Source organism: Halichoeres trimaculatus, unplaced genomic scaffold (assembly GCF_033239565.1).
Source record: "Halichoeres trimaculatus isolate MK-OKI-2021-1 unplaced genomic scaffold, fHalTri1.1 fHalTri1_scaffold_22, whole genome shotgun sequence".
NCBI classification, from domain to species: domain Eukaryota; kingdom Metazoa; phylum Chordata; class Actinopteri; order Labriformes; family Labridae; genus Halichoeres; species Halichoeres trimaculatus.
In genome coordinates, this window is record NW_027437200.1 from 8,701,304 (window position 1) to 8,722,007 (window position 20,704).

Below are 20,704 nucleotides of genomic sequence, written 5' to 3' on the forward strand. Positions count from 1 at the left end.
GGAGAGCACGCCTGAGAATGAATGGTATGAGACTGAAACGTGACCAGCCCACCACCAGCTGTGTGTGTTGTCCCAACTACCCCCCCCCCCCCCCCCCCCCCCCCCCCCCCACACACACACACACACACACACACACACACACAGGCTGCCTTATCACCTTCTGACACACACACCCTGACTGGAGCCAGTTGCACATTAACACAGTGATAAAACAGGATGAAAAGGAGGCTGAAATCTCTGGTTTCACGACTCTATTCATGTCAAGAGCTGATGCCAGAAACATTGAAACCACACATATTATATTTTAAAATAACAAATGACCTTTTTGACCCCAAAACTCCAAGTTTAGACAGTGATGAGAGTCTGTCACTACTTTATAGAAAAAAGGAAAAATAGCCTTTATCATATCAGCTTTTGTTGTTTGTTTTCCCTTTTTATTGTGCTTGTAGGGATCTTCAGAGTGGACAGTAAAAGAGTTATTGCTGCTATAAAGAGTGACGCCGATTGCTGTCATTTGGGCAAACACTTACAATAATAATACAATCGTACTAGAACTCTACTACATTAAAAACTTGATCTCTGACCTCTTGGGCGTTATTTCAATACAGAGCACAAAACAACTGATATATTTACATGCATAAATCTCCAGAAGGCTCAGATTCCACAAATGCAACACAAAGGTTAAGTTCAGGGACTGAACTAGCCGAGAGGACACCTAATAAAAACACCAAGTTCTACCTAGATGTAATACTTAGTTAAATGGAAACAGTTGAGTTCAAGATATAAACACAGCCCTGACAGTTGTGATGAAAAGAGAAATATAGAGACCTAGCTAATGAGACCCAAACTATTTTTGTACATGGCTGTAAACATGGAATTTCCTCTGTAAAACCAATTCTTGGAGTAAATAAAATCACCAATTAGAGACCTGGATTTTATTTACAAGTGAAACACACTTCAATACCCGCATGACTTGATAATAAATAACTGCCTCCATCACAAGTAGCGGTAGTCTAGTCAAGCTGATGTTTGTTTTTTTTCTCTTGTCCCACAAATACAGCCAACACGGGAAATCACATGTATTTACTGCCTCCGTGTGGCCTTTTTGGACGCTACAACACAGCGCAACACTCAACTAGGGAATGAAATGTAAATAAAAAGAGACTACATTATTCTCATTAAATGGTTTCAAGTGGTAGAAGTCAAATAGTAAATTCATCTTATAATTTGAAAAAGTAAAAAAAAAAAAAAAAAAAAAAAAACCCTGCTAAATAAAACAGCTTGCCACATGCGGTAAATAAACTACCCTATGGAATCAACTATTTGCATACATTAAATTTTATTTTTTTAAAAAGAAAAAGAAAAGGAAAAAAGAAAGAAAGAAAAGAATGAAAAATCTGCGTGGGCAATTATTTTTCTGCTGGTGAGTCAGTTTGTTCCTTCTTTTCATATACCTCAAATACTCATTTATTAGATAGTTTCTTGCTGCCTTTAATTTTGAATGTTATGAGTGTTATTCATTTCAGTAATCATATTGTGTAAAAAATGACTTGAGTTGAATCTGCTGTCAATTTGATATAACTGTGAAAAAAGTTTATAGTGATGACAAAAAAAGTTATCCAAATTCCAAATCTTATGAGGTAATAGCTTCAATCTTTGGCTTTTTCATTTTCTCAAAAGGACTAGGGCTAGATCGATGAAATAATACAGTCTTGGGGTATTCTCAAACTTGTGCCTTCAAAATAAAAAGACAATGGGGAACGACTTTGCGATCTATGAACTCCATTACCCATAATTACTCTGAACGAGATTTTACCATTTTTCCCGCAAACTGAGGTTTTATTGCTTTTGATTGGCTGGGCGTCCTAGCAGGAAACACATAACAAACTATGATTGGCTGGCGTTTTCTCTGCAGCTACCCGGATGAAGGCTGATCGTATATAAAGGACAAAGCAGGCGGGGGTTGTAGTTCATACCAACAGTCGGAAGACGGCGAGAAGAAATTCTATTTTGCCCTGCAGCGTCAGAAATTAACTCATTTTAAACATGGTGGGTGCTCATTGAAGTCTCAGTTATATATGTACACGACTTTCAGACGTAGTATATGAAAATGGAGCCGGTGAATTACATTTTTACATCCAACAGTGGGAACTGCTTGACTAGCCTAGCATGTGGCTAACCTCTCGCCAGCGGATTCATTGAGCAATAGAATGATAACAGAATAAGAAAGTGGGCCTCAAAATTTACCCTTATAAGTAAGCAGTTATTCCGTTTGAATTAACTAACGTTATGTTTTTCTCACAGGCTGGCGGTAAGGCTGGAAAGGACTCCGGAAAGACCAAGACGAAAGCTATTTCGCGCTCACAGAGAGCCGGGCTTCAGGTTTGTCCATTCAGTTTCATTCATTCCCTATGCTAAGCTAATTGAAGCTAACGCCGCAGAGGTTGTCCAGCTGGCGGCCGTCGGTACCCCTACCGTCAGACCACTCAACCCTTTGTTCGCCTGCATTGATGTGTATCTCTCCCCTGTAGTTCCCCGTGGGTCGTATCCACAGACACCTTAAATCCAGAACCACGAGCCACGGCAGAGTGGGAGCCACTGCAGCGGTGTATAGCGCGGCTATTCTCGAATACCTCACCGCCGAGGTAATTATCGCCTTGTTTACCTTTTAGGTGTTCACCATAGAGGTGCTGGTGTGTGGCCTAACTATATGTCTACCGCCTGGCTCTGTTTCAGGTCCTGGAGTTGGCAGGAAACGCTTCAAAGGATCTGAAAGTGAAGCGTATCACCCCCCGCCACTTGCAGCTGGCCATCAGAGGAGATGAAGAGCTGGATTCACTCATCAAGGCTACCATTGCTGGAGGAGGTAAGACGAATGATCTTGGACTTAATGAAGGGCAAATTGGAAGCACTGAACAAAGTGTTAGTCAACCGGTATTCCCACTATGGAGTGCTTTTAACATGTTAAGGGAGTGTAGTCTGGTCTACCTTTTGCCACCAGGCTGATCCTGAGTCCACAATCGGTTGCACTAGTTGATGCTGTCCTATGGGCACTAAATGCTGTATACTTCTTGGATCTTTGTCTTATCATGTTGTATAGTAAAGTGCAGTGCACCCAAAATTTCCTTTATCATTTATATTTGAAAATGTGTGTATTGGTCTTTGCCCATCCCCTATGTCATAACTTATGGTGCCACATGGGGGTGCTACCATGCTCCTCTACCTTTGTACTTAATTTATTTGACGCAATCATACAGGGTCAAGTCAAATATCACATGCCTTATTCTGGTTTAATATTGTGCAGTGTTACTGTGAAATGTGCATACAAAAAATCGGACGGTGAATGTGTTTCGATGGTTGTTTGCAGTCTCAAAATATTGTACCTGGTTGGAAAATACCTGAGATGGAAAAAAAGCCTTATTTGTCTTCCAGAACAGTAAATTTTCAGTTAGAATAAGACTTCAGTCTATGCTGCCTGAATACCTTCACACTCTGGTCTCAGACATTGCAGTGTGTGTTATCTTTACTTCATACCTGTTCATTTCCCATGTGTTTTTCTGTTTCCCCTAGGTGTGATCCCTCACATCCACAAGTCTCTGATCGGAAAGAAGGGCCAGCAGAAGACCGTATAACCTGAAGTGCTCTGAAAGTCTGCATCAAGCGTTTCAATGTGTTAGAGTAGAACACCTTTTAGGAATTGTTTGTATGGTTGAGCTTGCATTTACTCACCTGGGGTATTTTTTAAAAGTGGCTTCAGAGAAGCTCATTTTTTGTGTTATGGGTTTTTTTTTCTGGTGCTGCAGTTTTGTGTTCAACTTGCTTATGTGGCGTTCCCATGTTTAAAGTGATGTTTTAATAAAGCTCTTATTGGGCATCTTCTGTTTGTTCAGATACTTTATTTTTCTGTTTGTTGCTCCACCTTAGTTATTTCACTGAATATTCCAGTGTTGCTGCTGGTGTCTACATTCACCTGTAATTGTCACAATCCTTCCAGTTAAAGAACTTCAGGAGCACAGTCTGCATGTGGACAGGGTGAGTGTCAGTCTCATTTAGCTGCATGAGCATGCTCTGAGCTTGACACTGGAATGAGATGAACTGAAATAAGACTGTCATTGTTGGAAGACCAAATAAAGACTGAGAATGGGCAGTCAGAATATTTTACATACTGTGATGAATGACAGCTTTACTGTTTTATATGAAAAAACATGGACGAGTGGTGAACATGTCATAGGTCTAAATTTATACTTTTAGTCTCCCCAACAACTTCCTGAAAATATTGACCAATCACAATATCTAGTTATTTTGCAGCTCCTGTTGAGAAGTCCTTTTTGGTAATATAGATGAGTGAAAAGCTATTTGGCTTTAAAAAATCACTATAATTATTCATGGTACATTACTGCTTTGATAAAACACTGTGATGGTGTGGATCATCACAGTTTTCAGGCACAAAGAGTCAAAACGGAAGGACAACGGGCCCCATTCACTAACAGTGTGTACGTACAACTAAGTGCTGAAACCATCTGACGAGTGTTAGAGCACTAATCTAGGATCATCAATATAGTTACATGCTTTAACCCTTATCTTACTAACAGTATTGTATCTTTAATTAAACCCTCAGTTTACAATTAAAACTATGATATGTATACATTTCTGATGATACACTTGCCAATTCAGAATTATTTTGATTCAACGTAAGGTGGTCAGAACATAATTTGGCTGGCATGCACCAGTCTTTTCTTCTTTTATTCTTCATTCATTAATATGCACATGACATGAATCCTCCGTTGTTTGGTGTAAGCACTTTTTTATGCACAGAGTAAGAAAATTTCTATGCATTTACTTGCAAATCAGGCCCAATAAGAGAAGAGCTTGAATTAAAACTAGAGCTTTCAAGTGTAACAATCTCCTATGAGAGAATATTTTAGTATTTGACAGCTCATTTGCAGAATCTGAAAATATTGAATTGATTTATAAATCTTGAGTATACAATCCAAATCTTGTATTAAAAGCAACTTTGAGTCTTCATAGGAATTTCAGTGTAGAACTCTGACATCATGTACTTGTCAATAAATGAGTGGCATCAAATCACCACTAGAGAGCAGCAGAACTCCACCACTGGCCCCCTTAATCTGTCTGAGATGGAAACGTTTCCCAACATCTTATTTATAAATCTACACTTTATCGAAGATTGAATTCATTAGAAAAGTCTTATTAAATGCAATCAGTGAATCTAAAATAATAAACAGATATGTATTTTTTGTGAAAAGTAATTTTGGCATTAGTTTACTGTCCACATTTCTCAAGTTCAGAGCTTCTTTATTACCTATTTAGAGAAAGTTCTTATCACAATATGTATGACATTTGCTTTTACAAATACAGGTCTGTGTGAAAACTAGGACGACACAACATCTCCCTAAACATGAAGCTTAAATGCTTTGAGCTCCCTCTACTGACTGGCTGCAGAAAAGTTTACAAAGTTGGCTCGCTCCTTGTAAACAGATGGGACATTAAAATGAGCTTCAAATACATTTTTGACATGCTTTTTTATCAATAGGTCTATAGTTTGTCTTCATAAAGCTGAGATTATCTATAAGGATGTCGAATTGTCGTTTTATTGAAACTTTCAATGACGATAAATTAACTAACTTAGCAGAATGTGGGACTGTCCCTTTAAGATTTCGGTCTGGAAGTGTTCCCTCTGTCCAGTTTTATGGGGCTGCTTGTTTTTATTAACTCACCATGGAGTGGCAGGGAAGACAGAAATCACAAATTCCTCTTTAATAAAGGACTGATGGTGCACTGGCTCAGAAACTCAGCAAAACAAACCTGTTTTCCTCTCCTCTTTGAGAACCTTAAATCAGACGTGACGTTTAAAAACCATTAAGAAAACCTCTCAGAGTGACACAGACACAACCTGCACGCAGCCCTGGAGCTGGACCTGCCGGCACGTCCAAACTAATCAAACCTGTAGTAGAGACCGAGGTCCTAAACCGGACAAATGAGTCCCAACAGAACCTGAGAGCACCGCTAACTGTGCCTCGTTTATGAGGAAATAATGAGAGCAGTAATTAGCAAACTGATCCCATATGCGTCAGCAGCGAGACTCGCAGTGGTCTGAGTCTGCTTCACTTAATCTCGAGGGGTCACATTGGTCTTCAGAGTTGATTTCTGGCCTTGATGCAGACTTTTTTTTACTTTATTTTGCATTTTAAAAGGAAGTTAGTTTTTTTTAAACATCATTCAGGGCCACAAGAGTTTATTTAGTCTGTTCAGACTCTGCAGTAAGCCGAACAGTGTGGATAGTTAAATATCAGTATTTGATTTCAGCTCTGTGGAGTAGTGACAGACGACCTGAAATTTAAGATTATCTGTAAAACAAAGGCGATGTTGGTGAGGTATCGTGATGTTAGCTATGTTAACTACTTAGTCAGCTTTCTACTAGTTGCTTGGAGACAGTGGTGGCACTCTGTGAAGCAGTAAGAGGGGGAGCAGTGTGCAAACAGAGATTTCTCCATACATTGTCTTGGTTCAGTTCAGCCTGAGAAGTCTGGACAAGACATGGCGCTAGAAGAACTGAACTGAGACTGGCTGATCAAGAGAATTCTGTCTGGAGCTCAGTACTGTAAAATCTTTAATGCAGGTCCCAGCGGTGTCTGAGGCTCTGTTTTTAAATTGTCCTCATGCTTAATGATCCTTTTTGTGCTCTGCAAAGTCCACAATGTGCATTTTATATGCAGCTGTGTAGCTCCTTGTGGTTCCATGTGGTGGCAGTACTGAGCACATTTTTCTGCATCACAGGCAGCAGCCTCCGTAGGCTGTAGCTTTCGGAGGACCCAGCCTTTGCAGCCTGCGTAGAACGCAAAGGCAGAACTGAATTGAGACAGTCTGGTCTACGAAGCATTTCCTGTTTGTCACCCTCAATGCCACACAGCGCCGCCTTCACCTGTCAGGTTTACATAACTTTTAAACACACGTAAACCAAAACCTCACATTTGAAACAGGATTATTTTTACAATTTTTTTCCTTTGTGTTATTATTATTTTTATTTTTATTATTATTATTATTATTATTATTATTATTATTATTATTATTATGAATTCATTTATTTTTCTTAATTGATAAAGTAAAGAACCACCATTTACATGAGAGTAAGGCAACAACGTACATTTTCAACATTTGATTGAGTGCTGGGGTGGGAGGTGGTGGTGGTGGTGGTGGTGGTGGTGGTGGTGGTGGTGGGGGGGGGGGGGGGGGGTGATAGATTAAAAAAGTATAATTCCCTGTAAAAAAAATATGATGAATAAAAAAACACCAAGTACGTTTTTTTTCCCCAGAGAATTTACATTTATATACTGATATATTTTTATGAAATAACGAGACGATTTATAAAGAACTGTTTTTCCTCAGTATGTTACTTGAAAAGAGCCCAAACAACACATTTTTACACAGTTAAACAAAATATTCTTCGATGTTTTAGAAACACAATCACGTAGTTGTTGCCAGATCTAGATAAAATAGGACTCTTTTCAGAGTTCGGCCGTGTCCATCATCTTCGGGGTTCATGCGCAATGAATCTTGGGATATGTGAGGCTATGAAGGATTCACCGAATCCGTCCTTTGTGGCCCCCGAAACGGAGGACAGATTCTTAGGCTGCATTTGCCTTTGTATTGGGACAGCCCCCGACACACCGCTGTGACGTAATTGGTCTTCAACTCAAGCCTCTGTAGGCTGCAGCCCCTGAATTTGGACACAGCTAATGTGTCCACGTCACTGCAATACTTCTCCAAAACACATGGGGGCAGTGTGATCTGTATGATCGTCTGTTTCCAGTAACGTTTTCTTCCTATTTTAAACGACTATGTTTTCTTGGAGCAGATACATGTTGTCATATGTCAAACAAAAAAGTGTAGCGATATCAGAGGAATTGAAATGCACGGTCAATGTGCAGCTGCTCTAAAAAGGTAGTTAGCACAGGAAGCATGACCCTGTTTGTGGCCTGTGTTGTTTTGATGTGTAGAAGAATTTGCACATCAGGCTACATGCATAGAAGTGAGGTACAAACCAGGCTTACCCAGGCTTCAGTCACCCGGAGTGCTCCAGCCACCTCCACCTCCACCTCCACCTCCACTGGTGTCTTAAGCTGAGGAGTCTTCTCAATCAAACCAGCTCTACACATGGTTTATGTTCATCACAGTGCACCTCTGTTTTCATTAAATGCATGATTATGCATAAACAGAGTTTTTGTGACATCACCTCCTTGTCTCTGAAGATGTGCTCTGTCTGAACGATAGAGACCTCCATACTGCGAATACTGACTCAACTAGACTTTCAGCCAATCCAGAAACAGGCAGAGTGGAGAAGTTTAGAAGACTTGTGGTGAGTGTTTTTAGTGTGTTCAAACTGACTTGTACTTTCTCCTTTGCTTCAAGTTACTTTCAGATGAATGAATGCTGGCAAAAGCTACAAATTTGCCCCAGATTTGTCACTTGAACTGTAGTGAACAGAGTATCAAATGCCTCACAGGGATCAAAAGCCTCTCCTAAATTCTCAATGGGTGTAATGAACTTCAAAATGTGCCGGGCTGATCCATAATTAACCTTCAGAGTCTTTAAAAGCACGTCAGCCGGCTCGTCTGCTGATGATTTGTTTCGTGGACCCGGTGAAAAGAGGAGTGCTAATGAGGCCTCGGCCCCCCTCCGCTGCAGGCTGGCAGGGCCGCACTCGACCATTAAGTCACTAAAAGCGGAGGGAGGGGGGCTCTTTTTAATTTGGTTCTAATTAAAGTGCAGGAAGTGAAACGGTGGCGCTCACCTGCAGGCTGCAGGCTGGACCGTCTCTCCGCTGGGCTCTGGAAACCATTAGCACATCTGGATTCTGGATGGATTCAGAAACATAACGGGTTTACAAAGCTTGGAGGAGGACATTCACAGGTTAGGTGAGGAATTAAGGCCTGTTTATTTTTAACGTCAAATACAGATCAGACAGATGGAGCCTTCTGGCTGCGTTCATTTCATCCATATTTCTGCATGTTTCCACAAAGCTTCTAGGGCAAAATGGAGCAGTACCACTGATAACCATGGGAGCAGTGTTGCTGTTACTACCCAATACGTAGCTTTAGTGAGGCACGAAGCAGAAACAACAATGGCGAAAATTTCACAATGTATTTAACTGCCTCATCACCCACCCCCTCCTACGACGCTGCCTCCGTTTTTTGTCTTTGATGCAAGCGGCACATTAGCAAAACTCCTCAGTCCCCATGCTTTTTTTTGAGTTTGTTGGTGTGGTAAACTTTTGACACTGGGTTGCCCCCGGTGGAAGGATTGGTTAACAGCAACGCCAACGTAAAGGATGCATGGTAGTATGTGAGCAGTGACGGTAATGTTGTTTACAAAGGATGGATGCATTCATTCATTCATTCATTTTCCAACCCGCGTATCCTGTTCAGGATCGCTGGTGGCTGGGGCCTACATGCAAACTTCACACAGAGCTGGGAATCAAACCGGTGACCTTCTCGCTGTGAAGCTGCAGCAGTAACCATTGCGCCACCATGCAGCCCAGGATGAATACATAATCATACGTACAGCGCCTAGCAAAAGTATTCACCCCCTTTTGCTTTTTATCTATTATGTTAGATTCCAACCTGTAATTTAAATGTTTTTCATCTGAATATGTCATGTGATGGATCTGCACAAAATATTAAGTTGGTGAAGTAAAATGATAAAAATGTATGTAAAAGCATAATTTTAAGAAATAAAAAAGTGAAAATTGGCATATGCATATGTATTCACCCCCTTTGCCATGAAGCCTCTTAAAAAGCGCTGGTGCAATCTATTACCTTCACAAGTCACACAATTGGTTAAATGAAGTCCACCTGTGTTCAATCTAAGAGTCACATTGTGTGTCAGTATAAACACATCTTTTCTGAGAGGCCCCAATGGGCTGCAACTCCACTTAGCAAGAAGCATCACATCATGAAGACCAAGGAGCTCTCCAAACAAGTCAGGGACAAAGTTATAGAGAGATGTAAGTCAGGACTGGATTATAAAAAAATATCTACATCTGTAATGATCCCTCAGAGCACAATCAAATCCATAATCACCAAATGGAAACAACATGGGACCACAACAAACCTGCCAAGACAGGGCTGACCACCAAAACTCACAGACTGGGCAAAGAGGGCATTGATCACAGAGGCAACAGAGAGACCAAAGGTAATCCTGAAGGAGCTGCAGAGCAGACACTGGTGTGTCTGTCCATAGAACAACAATAAGCCGTACACTCCGTAGAGCTGGGCTTTATTGAAGAGTGGCCAGAAAAAAAGCCTTTACTTAGTGTTAAAAATAAGAAAGCACGTTTTGAGTTTGCCAAAAAACATGTGGCCAACCCCCTAAATGTATGGCAGAAGGTGATCTGGTCAGACGAGACTAAAATTGAACTTTTTGGCCACAAAAGGAAATGCTATGTCTGGCGGCAACCCAACACATCCCATCACCCGAAGAGCACTGTCCCCACAGTGAAACATGGTTCACTTAACATTCACCAATGACGCCGCCCCTGACCATTTCTATTTTGTCATTTTTAGTATCGGAAACAGCTGGGGAGGGCAGTGAATAACTAAATGCTGCTGAAAAAGTGCTACTGATTATGTTCTATGTCACATATTTCAACAAGTTATACATTTGGCTGTGAAAAAAAGAGAAAATCCACTTTTGCATGAATGGGACAGTAGCTGTTTTCCAAACCACCAACCTTCTGCTACATGTAAAGGCAGTAACATGTAGATGTGAAGGAGAAGAGCTGCTGAAGTTCAAACTGAGAATCAGAATGAAGAAGAAAGGTGATTTAAGACACTTTGAATGTGGCATGGTTGATGGTCTGAGTGTTTGACAAACTGAGCTACAAGCTGATCTACCGGGATTTTCATCCACAACCATCTCGAGGGTTTAAGAACAGGAAACTGAGGCTTCAACCCACACAGGCTCACCAGAACTAGACAGTAAAAGACTGTAAAAGTTGCCTGGTCTGATGAGACAAGGTGACACAAAAAAAGCAAAAAACAAATAACAAAAACACACTTATGGTTTTCTCAAGCTGCAGCCATGTTGTGAGAAATGTCCACACACTGATCATCCAAAGCCTCCTTCATGACCTCCTGCAGCCTCCTGATGAGCAGCTGCTTTGTTTCAAACCTCAGCCAACACAAAGTTCCTTGCATGAACCGTTCTGGTGTGAAATCTCCTCCAGAGCAGAGAGAAACTCAGCGTTTGATATCACAGTTAGAGAGAAAATGAGGCGGCTGCAGGGAGGGCTGGGACTTGAAGTGTTTTTTTTCCCCTCCTCTCACTCTCTTCCTTGTTCAAGTTCAGCCCCGGGTCCATGTGGTGGCAGGTGGTTCAGAGCAGCTGAATAGGCGGCGGTCCAGACTCTCCTCCTCACCCATCACACATGGCTAACTTATCAGAACAGACACAAAGACGGCAGCGACGACACTCAGCGCGCCTGTAATCTCTGTCCGGGATGAGACTTTGATTCTCAGACGCTTTCAGAACATTTGTCCGCTTTTTTTCTCCTCTTTTCCTGTTGGGCTCTGTGGCAGCTTGGCATTGTCTCTTACACTGTGTGTGTGTGTGTGTGTGTGTGTGTGTGTGTGTGTGTGTGTGTGTGTGTGTGTGTGTGTGTGTGTGTGTGTGTGTGTGTCACAGACGGGGTGGGCTGGCAGGGGTCACGGTTCGCCGGCCCGCCTAGATCCATCAAGAGGAACAAAGCAGGGGGAGAAGGAGCAGTGCCAAGCCCCCTGAAATCAAAGACCAGGTTTGGGATTGGGATCTGCTCCAAAAGGCTGGACCCATTTTGCTGGTGCAGGGGGTCTCAGGGAGGAAGAGGAGGGGAGGAGGAGTAAAAACAATAATCAAATCCAGCCCAGCGTCTGAGGTCCAGGCCGGTTGGGACAGCATCCCTCCTCGTCCCTGCTCTTTGAAAACTGCTTGCTTTTGTCCTTTACATAACTTGATCTGATATTTGAAAGGCTAATTTGTATGCATTCTGTAAGGGGGGGTGGTCAGGGGGAGGTAGGACTCGCCACCCAGAATTCCTCACGGGGAGCTGACAGGAAGGTCAACACGATTGGCCACAGGGGGAAACGGGGGACACAGGAAAACCTAAAGCATATGATAAGTGTCTTTGAGTTATTGCAGCTCTGTGCAAATTTGACGACAAAGGCTGAGTGGTCAGGGGGCTGAAATCCATCTGCAAACACAGAGCGGGCTTTGGTGGTCTTCATTTTGCTGTCAGATTCCCCACGGACCAGACGACCATCAGCGGTGACTGTAAATTCATACTGAAGTGAGCCCTGATACTGGAGAGCTGCAGGAGCTGGACCCTCAGAATACAACACTTCAAAACTTTATCTGCATTTCCAACCCAATCCCTTGGATTAACACAGAAACTTAAACCAAAGAAACATCTATCACTCCATAAAAGTATATTTATAGCTGACTTCTTTGTCAATGAAATCTTCAGTTGTTAAAAACTACATTAACCCTCCCGAGGCAGACGTTGCAGATTTGCAACAGCTAATTTCTAGTTACCTAATAACTCTAAATAAATATTTTATGAGCTTTTTTTTCTCAGAAGTACCACTGCAGAACTTAGTTGTGCATTAGCAACAAACAGTTTCTCACTATCCCGCAAATTGGCAGAGCTGTGTCACTTCCAACATGGCTGCCTCATTGGTTTCACCGAAACAGATTTTCAAAGCATCAATTTCATGTTAGTTTCACAACCATCCTCTTTTATTTGAAACCAAAACGTGTAGCCAAACATGTATCAATGAATGCTGCATGCTTTATCTGCTAGTTTGCCTATGTTTTCAGCAACATTTCATGGTTTATAGGTTTTTTTTAACTATCACCAGTGTTGACTTATTACCTTGAGATATCATTGAGGGTATATCCTATGAAAAATGAAATAATTTGGAGTAAAGTTACAAACTATCAGAGGCAGATTTGTTCAAGAGCAAAGGCAGTCAAATAATGGTTGTTTGACTGTGCAATGAGGAAAACTGATGAAGCCCAAATTCCATGGCACATACATTAGTATAGATCAGTGGGTGGCCAACCAGTCAGAGACCAAGAGCCACGAAAATTACCGTGGTACTACAGAGAGCCACGTCACGCATGCGGTCTCACAAACACACTTCCTCTCTCACATAAATGAAATGACATAAAATGAAAATCAATACATTTCCAATTATCAAATCAAGATTTACTGTGTTTGTATGTGTGTTTAAATTCATACTAGAGAAGAGAAACTGAAACTTAAGTATCAATCCCAACTGATCCCAACGTTGGCATCCATATATATTGTTTAGATTGATCGGCACACCACTACTCATAACTATATATATATTTCTATGAATGGATCAAAGAGCCACACACTGAAAGGCAAAGAGCCACATGCGGCTCACAAGCCACAGGTTGGCCACCCCTGGTATAGATCTTTGACTGAAAGCATTTTTTGGTGAACTCTCTTACAGAGTACTCTCTTTCCAAGACTTTTGGTGCACTATGGCAGGCCGAAAAAGATTTTATTCTCCAAGGGGAAGCTGTTGAGATGGTTTGCCTTCCTGATGGGGTTTTATCTGACACAGAACCCATTCCAGACGATGAAATTCGTGATCTAGATTTTGAGGAAACTCCAGAAGCATACAAGTCTGACTCTAGCTTTGATGATGCTTTGACCATGATGATGACTTGAACATCAGGGAAAGAGGATGACCATCTTTGGAGGATACTCCAGAAGCCCATCAAGCTGCCTCACCTCCACCTCCACTTCAGAGGATCATTGCGCCATCAGTTGACACTAGACTAGACTGAGTCGGTCATTTTCCTGTCCATGCTGACAAACATGGGCGATGCAGACTGTGCAATGGCCTGCCTGAAGTGCAAAGTACTTTTGTGCTTTACAAAGGGCAAATATTGTTTCTTGGACTACCACACGAAACAGTGACATTCAGACATGGCCTTCTCAATGAGGATTTGAGACGTTGGTGTAATATTATTGGTATTATGTACCAAATAAACTGACCGACTGAGAATTTAAGGCTTTCTCCATATTGTTTCATGCAAAGGGATCAAAAGTTTTTTCTAATTTTGTTTTTACTATTGTAATTTTTTGTTTTCCATTTTTTACTCATATATACAAAGTTGTTTTTGTTATTCTGCCACTGTAAAGCGCTATATAAAATTGCTTTAAAAAGTTCTATATAAATAAAGTTAGCCTTTATATTATCTTTAGTCTTCAGTGTTAATTTACCATTCCAAGCCAATGTTGCAAATCTGCAACATCCCAGAATGCATTGCATGTGAAGGTCTCTCTCTCTCAAAAAAGTCAGAATTGTATATTGCTACCCCATGTGATAATTTTCCCCAAATATCAGATTTTTTTTCTGTCACTTAAACTTATTTTGACCCTGAGAGGATTTTCTACTTGGATTTAAAAAAATGATTCTCCATGGATGTTATTCAATTAAAGCCAAAGCCAGGCCCAAGGTCCATTTTCTGTCAAGGTCACAAACCAAGTCTGTCTGGTAATGTCTCTCTAAACTACATTTGGACTGTGCATAGGATGTACAAAGCTAAAGCTCTGTACATTCTGCAGAAACTCAACAACTCTTACAGCTGACGTCTTGAAATGAATGGACTCATCATGCTGTGAAAATGTGAGCGTTAAGAAAATACACACCTAACACTAGATTAAAGTTATGAGATGGAGCGGAAAAGACAAAAAGTGATGAAACAAAATTGTTCAGAATGCAGGATAAGAAACATTAAGGTCTAAGAATGTTGTTTGCAGGTCAAAAATAGTCTGAATATAGAAAACAATCCTGATTAAATCCCAGGCTGTGGATGTCCAGCCATTCAGGATGAAAACAGACCGTTGGTGCCAGCGGTGTGCACCAGCCTAATTGGGCTCAATTGTTATGTCTTTGCCCCTGCCCTTCAGAAAGCCTGTGCACGCCCCTTGCTTGTCCTAATGGGGGGAAACTGGAATGGTATGCATGAGCCAGGTTAACTACAGGAGACTCCACCATTACGGGCGCTAACAGCAGGATTACCACACCTGTCAGGCTGTTCGAAAGATGGAGGATGTCTTGCTTATGTGTTACCACTACAGACAAAATATGAAAAGAGAGCAGATATTTAGGTATCAGATAAATCCTTTCTAAGAATGATCATGTGGAGAAATTTAGATTTAGGAGACATGGGGTACACATGTGAAACTTGAACCTTGTTGGGTAAGGGATTTCATGGTGTATATAGTCAACTGGACATTTTTTTGCAGTTGTGCATGCAGCTGCGGCCAAATGTGTGGTTCTATACAGTAAATTATGACTAATGGTCCTGTTTGTGTGATGACTGGATGTGTATACTGGCTGTGATCCTAATCCTGCCATAAAAACATCCTGACATATTTTCCCCACATTGCCCCCTAATGGAGAACATTTTCCTTGGTCAGAAGAAGCAGAAATTGCTGATGTTTACACAAGCACGTAACTCAGCAGAAAACTTACCACTTGTCTAGTATCAAGAGTTGGGATAAGATATCAAATTGGGTACTTTTATTAGTATTGACTGAATTCCATCCAAAGTACTGTGTTCCAATGGACATAAAATCAAACGGTACCATGTTTTGGTACCTAAATGCATCCTTGTGACTGTGAGGGAGTGGAAGAGTAGGTGATTTTCAATGCTGGACATGAACACAGCATTTCAAGGTAATTTGTTCAGAAATAAATGTGTTAAACTGAAAAAAATGAGATTTTATTATCAAACAAATTAACATTTATCAGCACATAAACACACATAAGAACCAAAAATTGGTACCATTGAGTACCGGTACTGATTGCCAGGTACTCGGCATCAGCACCATATTGCTACAGATGTGAATGATACCCATCCCTAATCAAGAGCCAACTGAGAGACAAGTGATACCACAACCTGTTAGTTTCTTTGACCACACTTGGTGAGTGATTTTACAGAAATCACTCATTCTATAAGACAAGAAATCCTTTGGTGTCTCAAGAGTTCACCCTCAAAGATTAAACTTTCTCTGAGCGCTGGTACAGGTAACTGCAGACAGGACTTTATTTATGGCGGGGCTAAAAGTCAGCAGTTTATAACAGGAAGCATTGTATAAAAAGAAAAATCCTTTTCCACTGATCTCACCTCCATCACCTGGACGTTACACCTGCCTCAGTGTGAGCTGCTCTGAAGGTGTTGTTTTCAGAGAGGAAGAGAAAGGAGAGACTTTCACCAACCTTGAGCTTTAATGACTTCCTCGAGGTGCTTTTTGACTGCCATCCAGAGACTGCAAGGGGGTCGGGTGTGTGAGGGGGGGTCCAGCCTTCCTCCTCAGACTTGGCCTTGTGCCAGGGTGACAATCAATGTCTCTGTGTCTCTTCTGTGGGAGATTATTTCGAGGGTCCCCCCCACCCCCCTTTATGGTAGGAAATGGTATTTGGAGGCTCAAACAGGATGTCCTGCTGGCTGGTCCGGACTCTGCACCCCTCCTTCTTCTAACCCCCCGGGCTCTATTCTTCCTCTGCACTCCTCCTCCTCCTCCTCTCCCTCAGCTTTCATTCTCTCAGAGGAAAAAAGTTTAAATTAATCCAGGAACCTAAGCAGCCACTTTCTTTTTTTCTGTCTCCATTTGGAAATCACAAAGAAACGTCTCTGGCTTCTGTAGGTCTGCTGTCGGCAGGAGAGGAGGCCAGAGGAACAAATTAATACAGCATGCCCCCGTTTAAAGGTCCAGGGAGGGGTTTTTAAGTCTCACCAAACCATCTCCAAAACCTGTTTGTCCCCAGAGAAAAGCTGCATACATACTCTACATGTAAAATACAGATGAAGAGGTGAAGGAAAAGAGGAATGCGCTGATTCAACACCGAGGGAGCTGGGGTTTAACTTAACACAGGTGAGACAAATTAGGATGAGAACGGCTCTAGAAACAGGAGTGAAGAGCTTGTTAAAGGAAACAGACTCTTTCCTGAAAAACTATCAGGGATTCCCAAGTTGTAATTAGGCTAAAAAAAGTAAAATCCTGCCGTAGGGTGGCTGGTAGGTGTTGGACAGTTTTTAAAAAACACAACACAACGGAAGTTAAGAGGTCAGTTTCCCCAGTGGACACCCCAAATAACTGTGAAAGTAACTAAATTATTGTTTTTTCACGTTAGCTATGATGAATGAAGTTATCATGCTAACGTTATGACATGACTGGTTCATGGAACTAAATATAAGATGACACAGACACAAAAAAAAAGAAAACAATCATAAACTAAGCTACCATAAATGTTCTGTCTGTTGGGAAAAATAAACTTTTAGCTTCAGTTGAGTCTTTGCTTCTGCATTTGTTTTGTGTTTTTTGACACCTGCCTGCTACCATACACCTAATTGTCATAGACCTCTTCACCTGAAGTACAGTTCAAACACCATCGTCTCAAAAACCTCACTGGTGCTGGTTTGCAAGAACAGGAAATCATCATTGTCAGATGATTTGGGTTAAAGATGGACTGCCAGCCAATCACAGAGCTCGCACAGAGGGATTTCACCACCAGCATGGTTCTGGTTCTGGAACTGGTTCTGTACTGGATTCTCAGAACCTTGGTGCTATGTCACAAACCAGCTCACAGTCAAACCAGTTTAAGCAGAGTGGGAGAGTGTTATCTGTGTTACTCAGGCGGGAGTAAACAAAACACCGGCAAAACGTTCTGCTTTAACGTATCTGCTCAGGTCAGACTTGCTCCTGATTGGTCAAAAAAGGGAATCGCTGACGTCAGCAAATCCCAAAAAAATCCAAACAGCTTGTTTTAGGTTAGGATTTTACATTCACAAGCACTACTAAGTACAGGTTTTGTCATTAAATATCACATTTTGTGGGCTGTGAGGAAAGCCAAAGACCCACAAATTTCACTAAATGACTTATTAAAGTGATTTTTGCATAAAGAGGGACTTTTAATTTCTGGTCTGAACATGTTGTCCAGTTCAAATTAGGCTTGGGCACTGAAACTGGCAAAGAGCCGTGCTAGAGTGAAAGCCCTCACAGAGACAGAAACTATTTAAGCACAAACTCACACCTACAGGCAATTTAAAGAGATGGATCAACCTAAAGAGCTGTTTTTGAACTGTGGGAGGAAGCTGGAGAGAACCCACACAAGAAACAGGAGAAGTTGTAAATCCATGTTTTTGTCTGTATTATACAATCCACCTGTTGGAGAAGGAGAGTCATCTCAATAACTCTGCTGCAATGTTTTAAAAACACCTGTTTTTTTCAACTCTGTGCAATCACATACATCTGTGTGTGCAAACTGCAGCGGGTCTGTGCACAATTACAGCAACATTTTAAATGAACAGGCGCAGGGCAAGTGTGCAATTTACGGTTACAAGTATGTGCAACAAAACAGCACTTACACTAACTCTACAGCCTCATGGACTTTTTTGTTTTGCACGTTAATCCTGATTTTGTCTCAAGTCTCAGCTTCATCTGGTTTTATCTATTTAGCTGTGACATGGGGAATTTCTAGAAGTTTTCAGGGGTGCATGTCAGCAAAAGGGCAGAAATGTGATTCTTATGACTGCATGTCTCACTGTTTTTCCCTCAGGTTTTTTTCTCATTATTCTCATGAAGGTCTGACTTTGAATTCCTGCATTAACACCGTTATCCTGAAGACGAGGGAAAACTACTGGATGTAGGTTTGTGTGAGGCCTGCAGACACCCTATGTCAGAGGATAAAACGGAGGCTTGTCCTTGAGGTGATGATTCACAAAAAGGAAATGGATCTGCTAAGGAAATGTGCCTTTTCCATGCATTTATCTGAAATATTTGCCCATTGGTGGCGCTACTGCAGAACAACACGTGTGGATAAAATGAAAGGAAGCGGCACAGATTTGCAGGAGGTCTAAATTTAGGAGAACTCCTACAAACTCCTCCACAGAGTCTTTTTTAAGGTTCCTCCTGCAGCCAGCCGCTCGATCCTGTGCAGGCCTGCTCAGATGTGTGACACGGAGACTGATGAAAACATGCGAGTCTTTCTCGCCCACGAGAAAACCTGGAAGACTTCCAACTTTTCTTCTATCAGACCACCCACCAGGAGCGGCGGAGAGCGAGCACGCCGGGCTCAGATTCTGTCATCCACTACAGAAGAGAGATCATCCAGGAATGTGATCACACCGTCTCTGACCTCCATTTCCTTTTTTCTGTTATTATCCTGGATTAAAGTTTCAGCAGCTCTGCTGTGAGGTAGATTATCATTTATATCTTGATATAAAAACAATTCATTCAAGCTTTTCTTTATTTTTTTTTCTGTTCTGCATACCATCCGTTCCCCTCCTACAGACAGGGCTTAGCTTTCATTCAGTTCTGACAGCTGGAGCTCGGCGTTTCTGCTCAATGTGTCAGAGAAGCTACAAATTTAAAGTCTCTATTTGTCGATGACAGCGTGTTGACTGAAGTGAGTTGAAGAAGAGATGATGAGATCATGATAGATATTTCTCTTAAACACAACATCAGACACACTTTATCAAATTTTAAGATCAGTTGAAAAATTGCAAGAATTTACATTTTTCACGGATGGAGCTTCAGAAGTGGGAGTGAGGCAAAAAAAAACATGAGTAAGCAATTTCTGGCAAACAATTGAACTGAAGCATACTGTTCATCAGCAGATCAAAATGTTAAGAGCACAACCTTCAAAAGCCAAAATCTGTTAAAAAAATGCTTTACTGTCATTTTCTGCCAGGTTTATACACTATCATGACTTCCTGATGGTGAAGGCTAAAAAGCTTTTTCTCTTTGAACGTGGTCAGACTGTTGAGCTGCATAAGCAAGGCCTTTCACAACACGCCATCGCAATTGAGGTTGGATGCAGCCAGACAGACATTTTTAACTTTCTAAAAGTTCCTGAGGGTTATGGCACAAAAAAGTCAAGTAGTAGACCCCAAAAAAGTTTCACCAGGACTGAGCTGGAGGATCTGATTTCTTCAATGGAATAATGGAGCTTCAGGTTGTGCAGGGCGTCAAACCACAGCTGGTTATGTAGAGATGTTGCAGCGGGCCTCCTTCATGACTGAAGGCCCTGGTCTGTGTAGTAATGACTGGGTTTTTCAACAGGACAACACTGCAGTTCACGTTGCCAGCCTGACAGAGGACTTCTTTCAGAGGAATAAGCTCACTGTTTGGGGCCATCCTGCGTGTTCCCTGATCTAAATCACACTGAGAACATTTGGGGATGAATGGAGAGGGAAGTTTACAGAAATGGACATCAGGTCCATACAGTGTATGATCCTCCATGAAGACATCTTCACCACTTGGAGCAATGTTCCTGCTAGACTCCTGGAAACACTCACATCAAGCATGAAGAGAGTGTGGATCTCCTGGTTACTAAGTCCTTTTGAAACTTTTATTTCTATTTCAGGGTTCGTTTGTTTTTTTAAACTGTGGTCTTAAACTTTTGATCTGGTGTTGAACAGACTATTTCAGTTTATTTGTTTGCTATAAATTGTTGGCTTATTTTGGGTGGCTTTTTGCATTTTGAAACTCTACTTAAAAAATTTTTAAGATCCAACAGTGCAAAATGTAAATTCTTGCAATTTTACAACTGGTCTTTTTTTTCATATGAAACAGACATTTTTTCATCTAAAAAATGGGAGC

General features: G+C 41.4%; 1 protein-coding gene across 1 annotated transcript; it reads left to right on the plus strand.

Annotated features, from left to right (window-relative positions):
- Nucleotides 1-1,924: 1,924 nt before the first annotated feature.
- Nucleotides 1,925-3,891, plus strand: LOC141784117 (histone H2A.Z). Its single transcript, XM_074661840.1, has 5 exons — nt 1,925-2,049; nt 2,305-2,382; nt 2,532-2,645; nt 2,737-2,866; nt 3,571-3,891. The coding sequence occupies exons 1-5, from the start codon at nt 2,047-2,049 to the stop codon at nt 3,630-3,632; spliced, it is 387 nt and encodes a 128-aa protein (XP_074517941.1). The 5' UTR covers nt 1,925-2,046; the 3' UTR covers nt 3,633-3,891.
- Nucleotides 3,892-20,704: the final 16,813 nt, after the last annotated feature.

Bases quoted from the DNA above. Each gene is read 5' to 3' on its own strand.
- LOC141784117 (XM_074661840.1), top strand. The intron at 2,383-2,531 runs GTTTGTCCATTC...TCTCCCCTGTAG, and splicing joins CACAGAGAGCCGGGCTTCAG to TTCCCCGTGGGTCGTATCCA. The intron at 2,646-2,736 runs GTAATTATCGCC...GCTCTGTTTCAG, and splicing joins TCGAATACCTCACCGCCGAG to GTCCTGGAGTTGGCAGGAAA.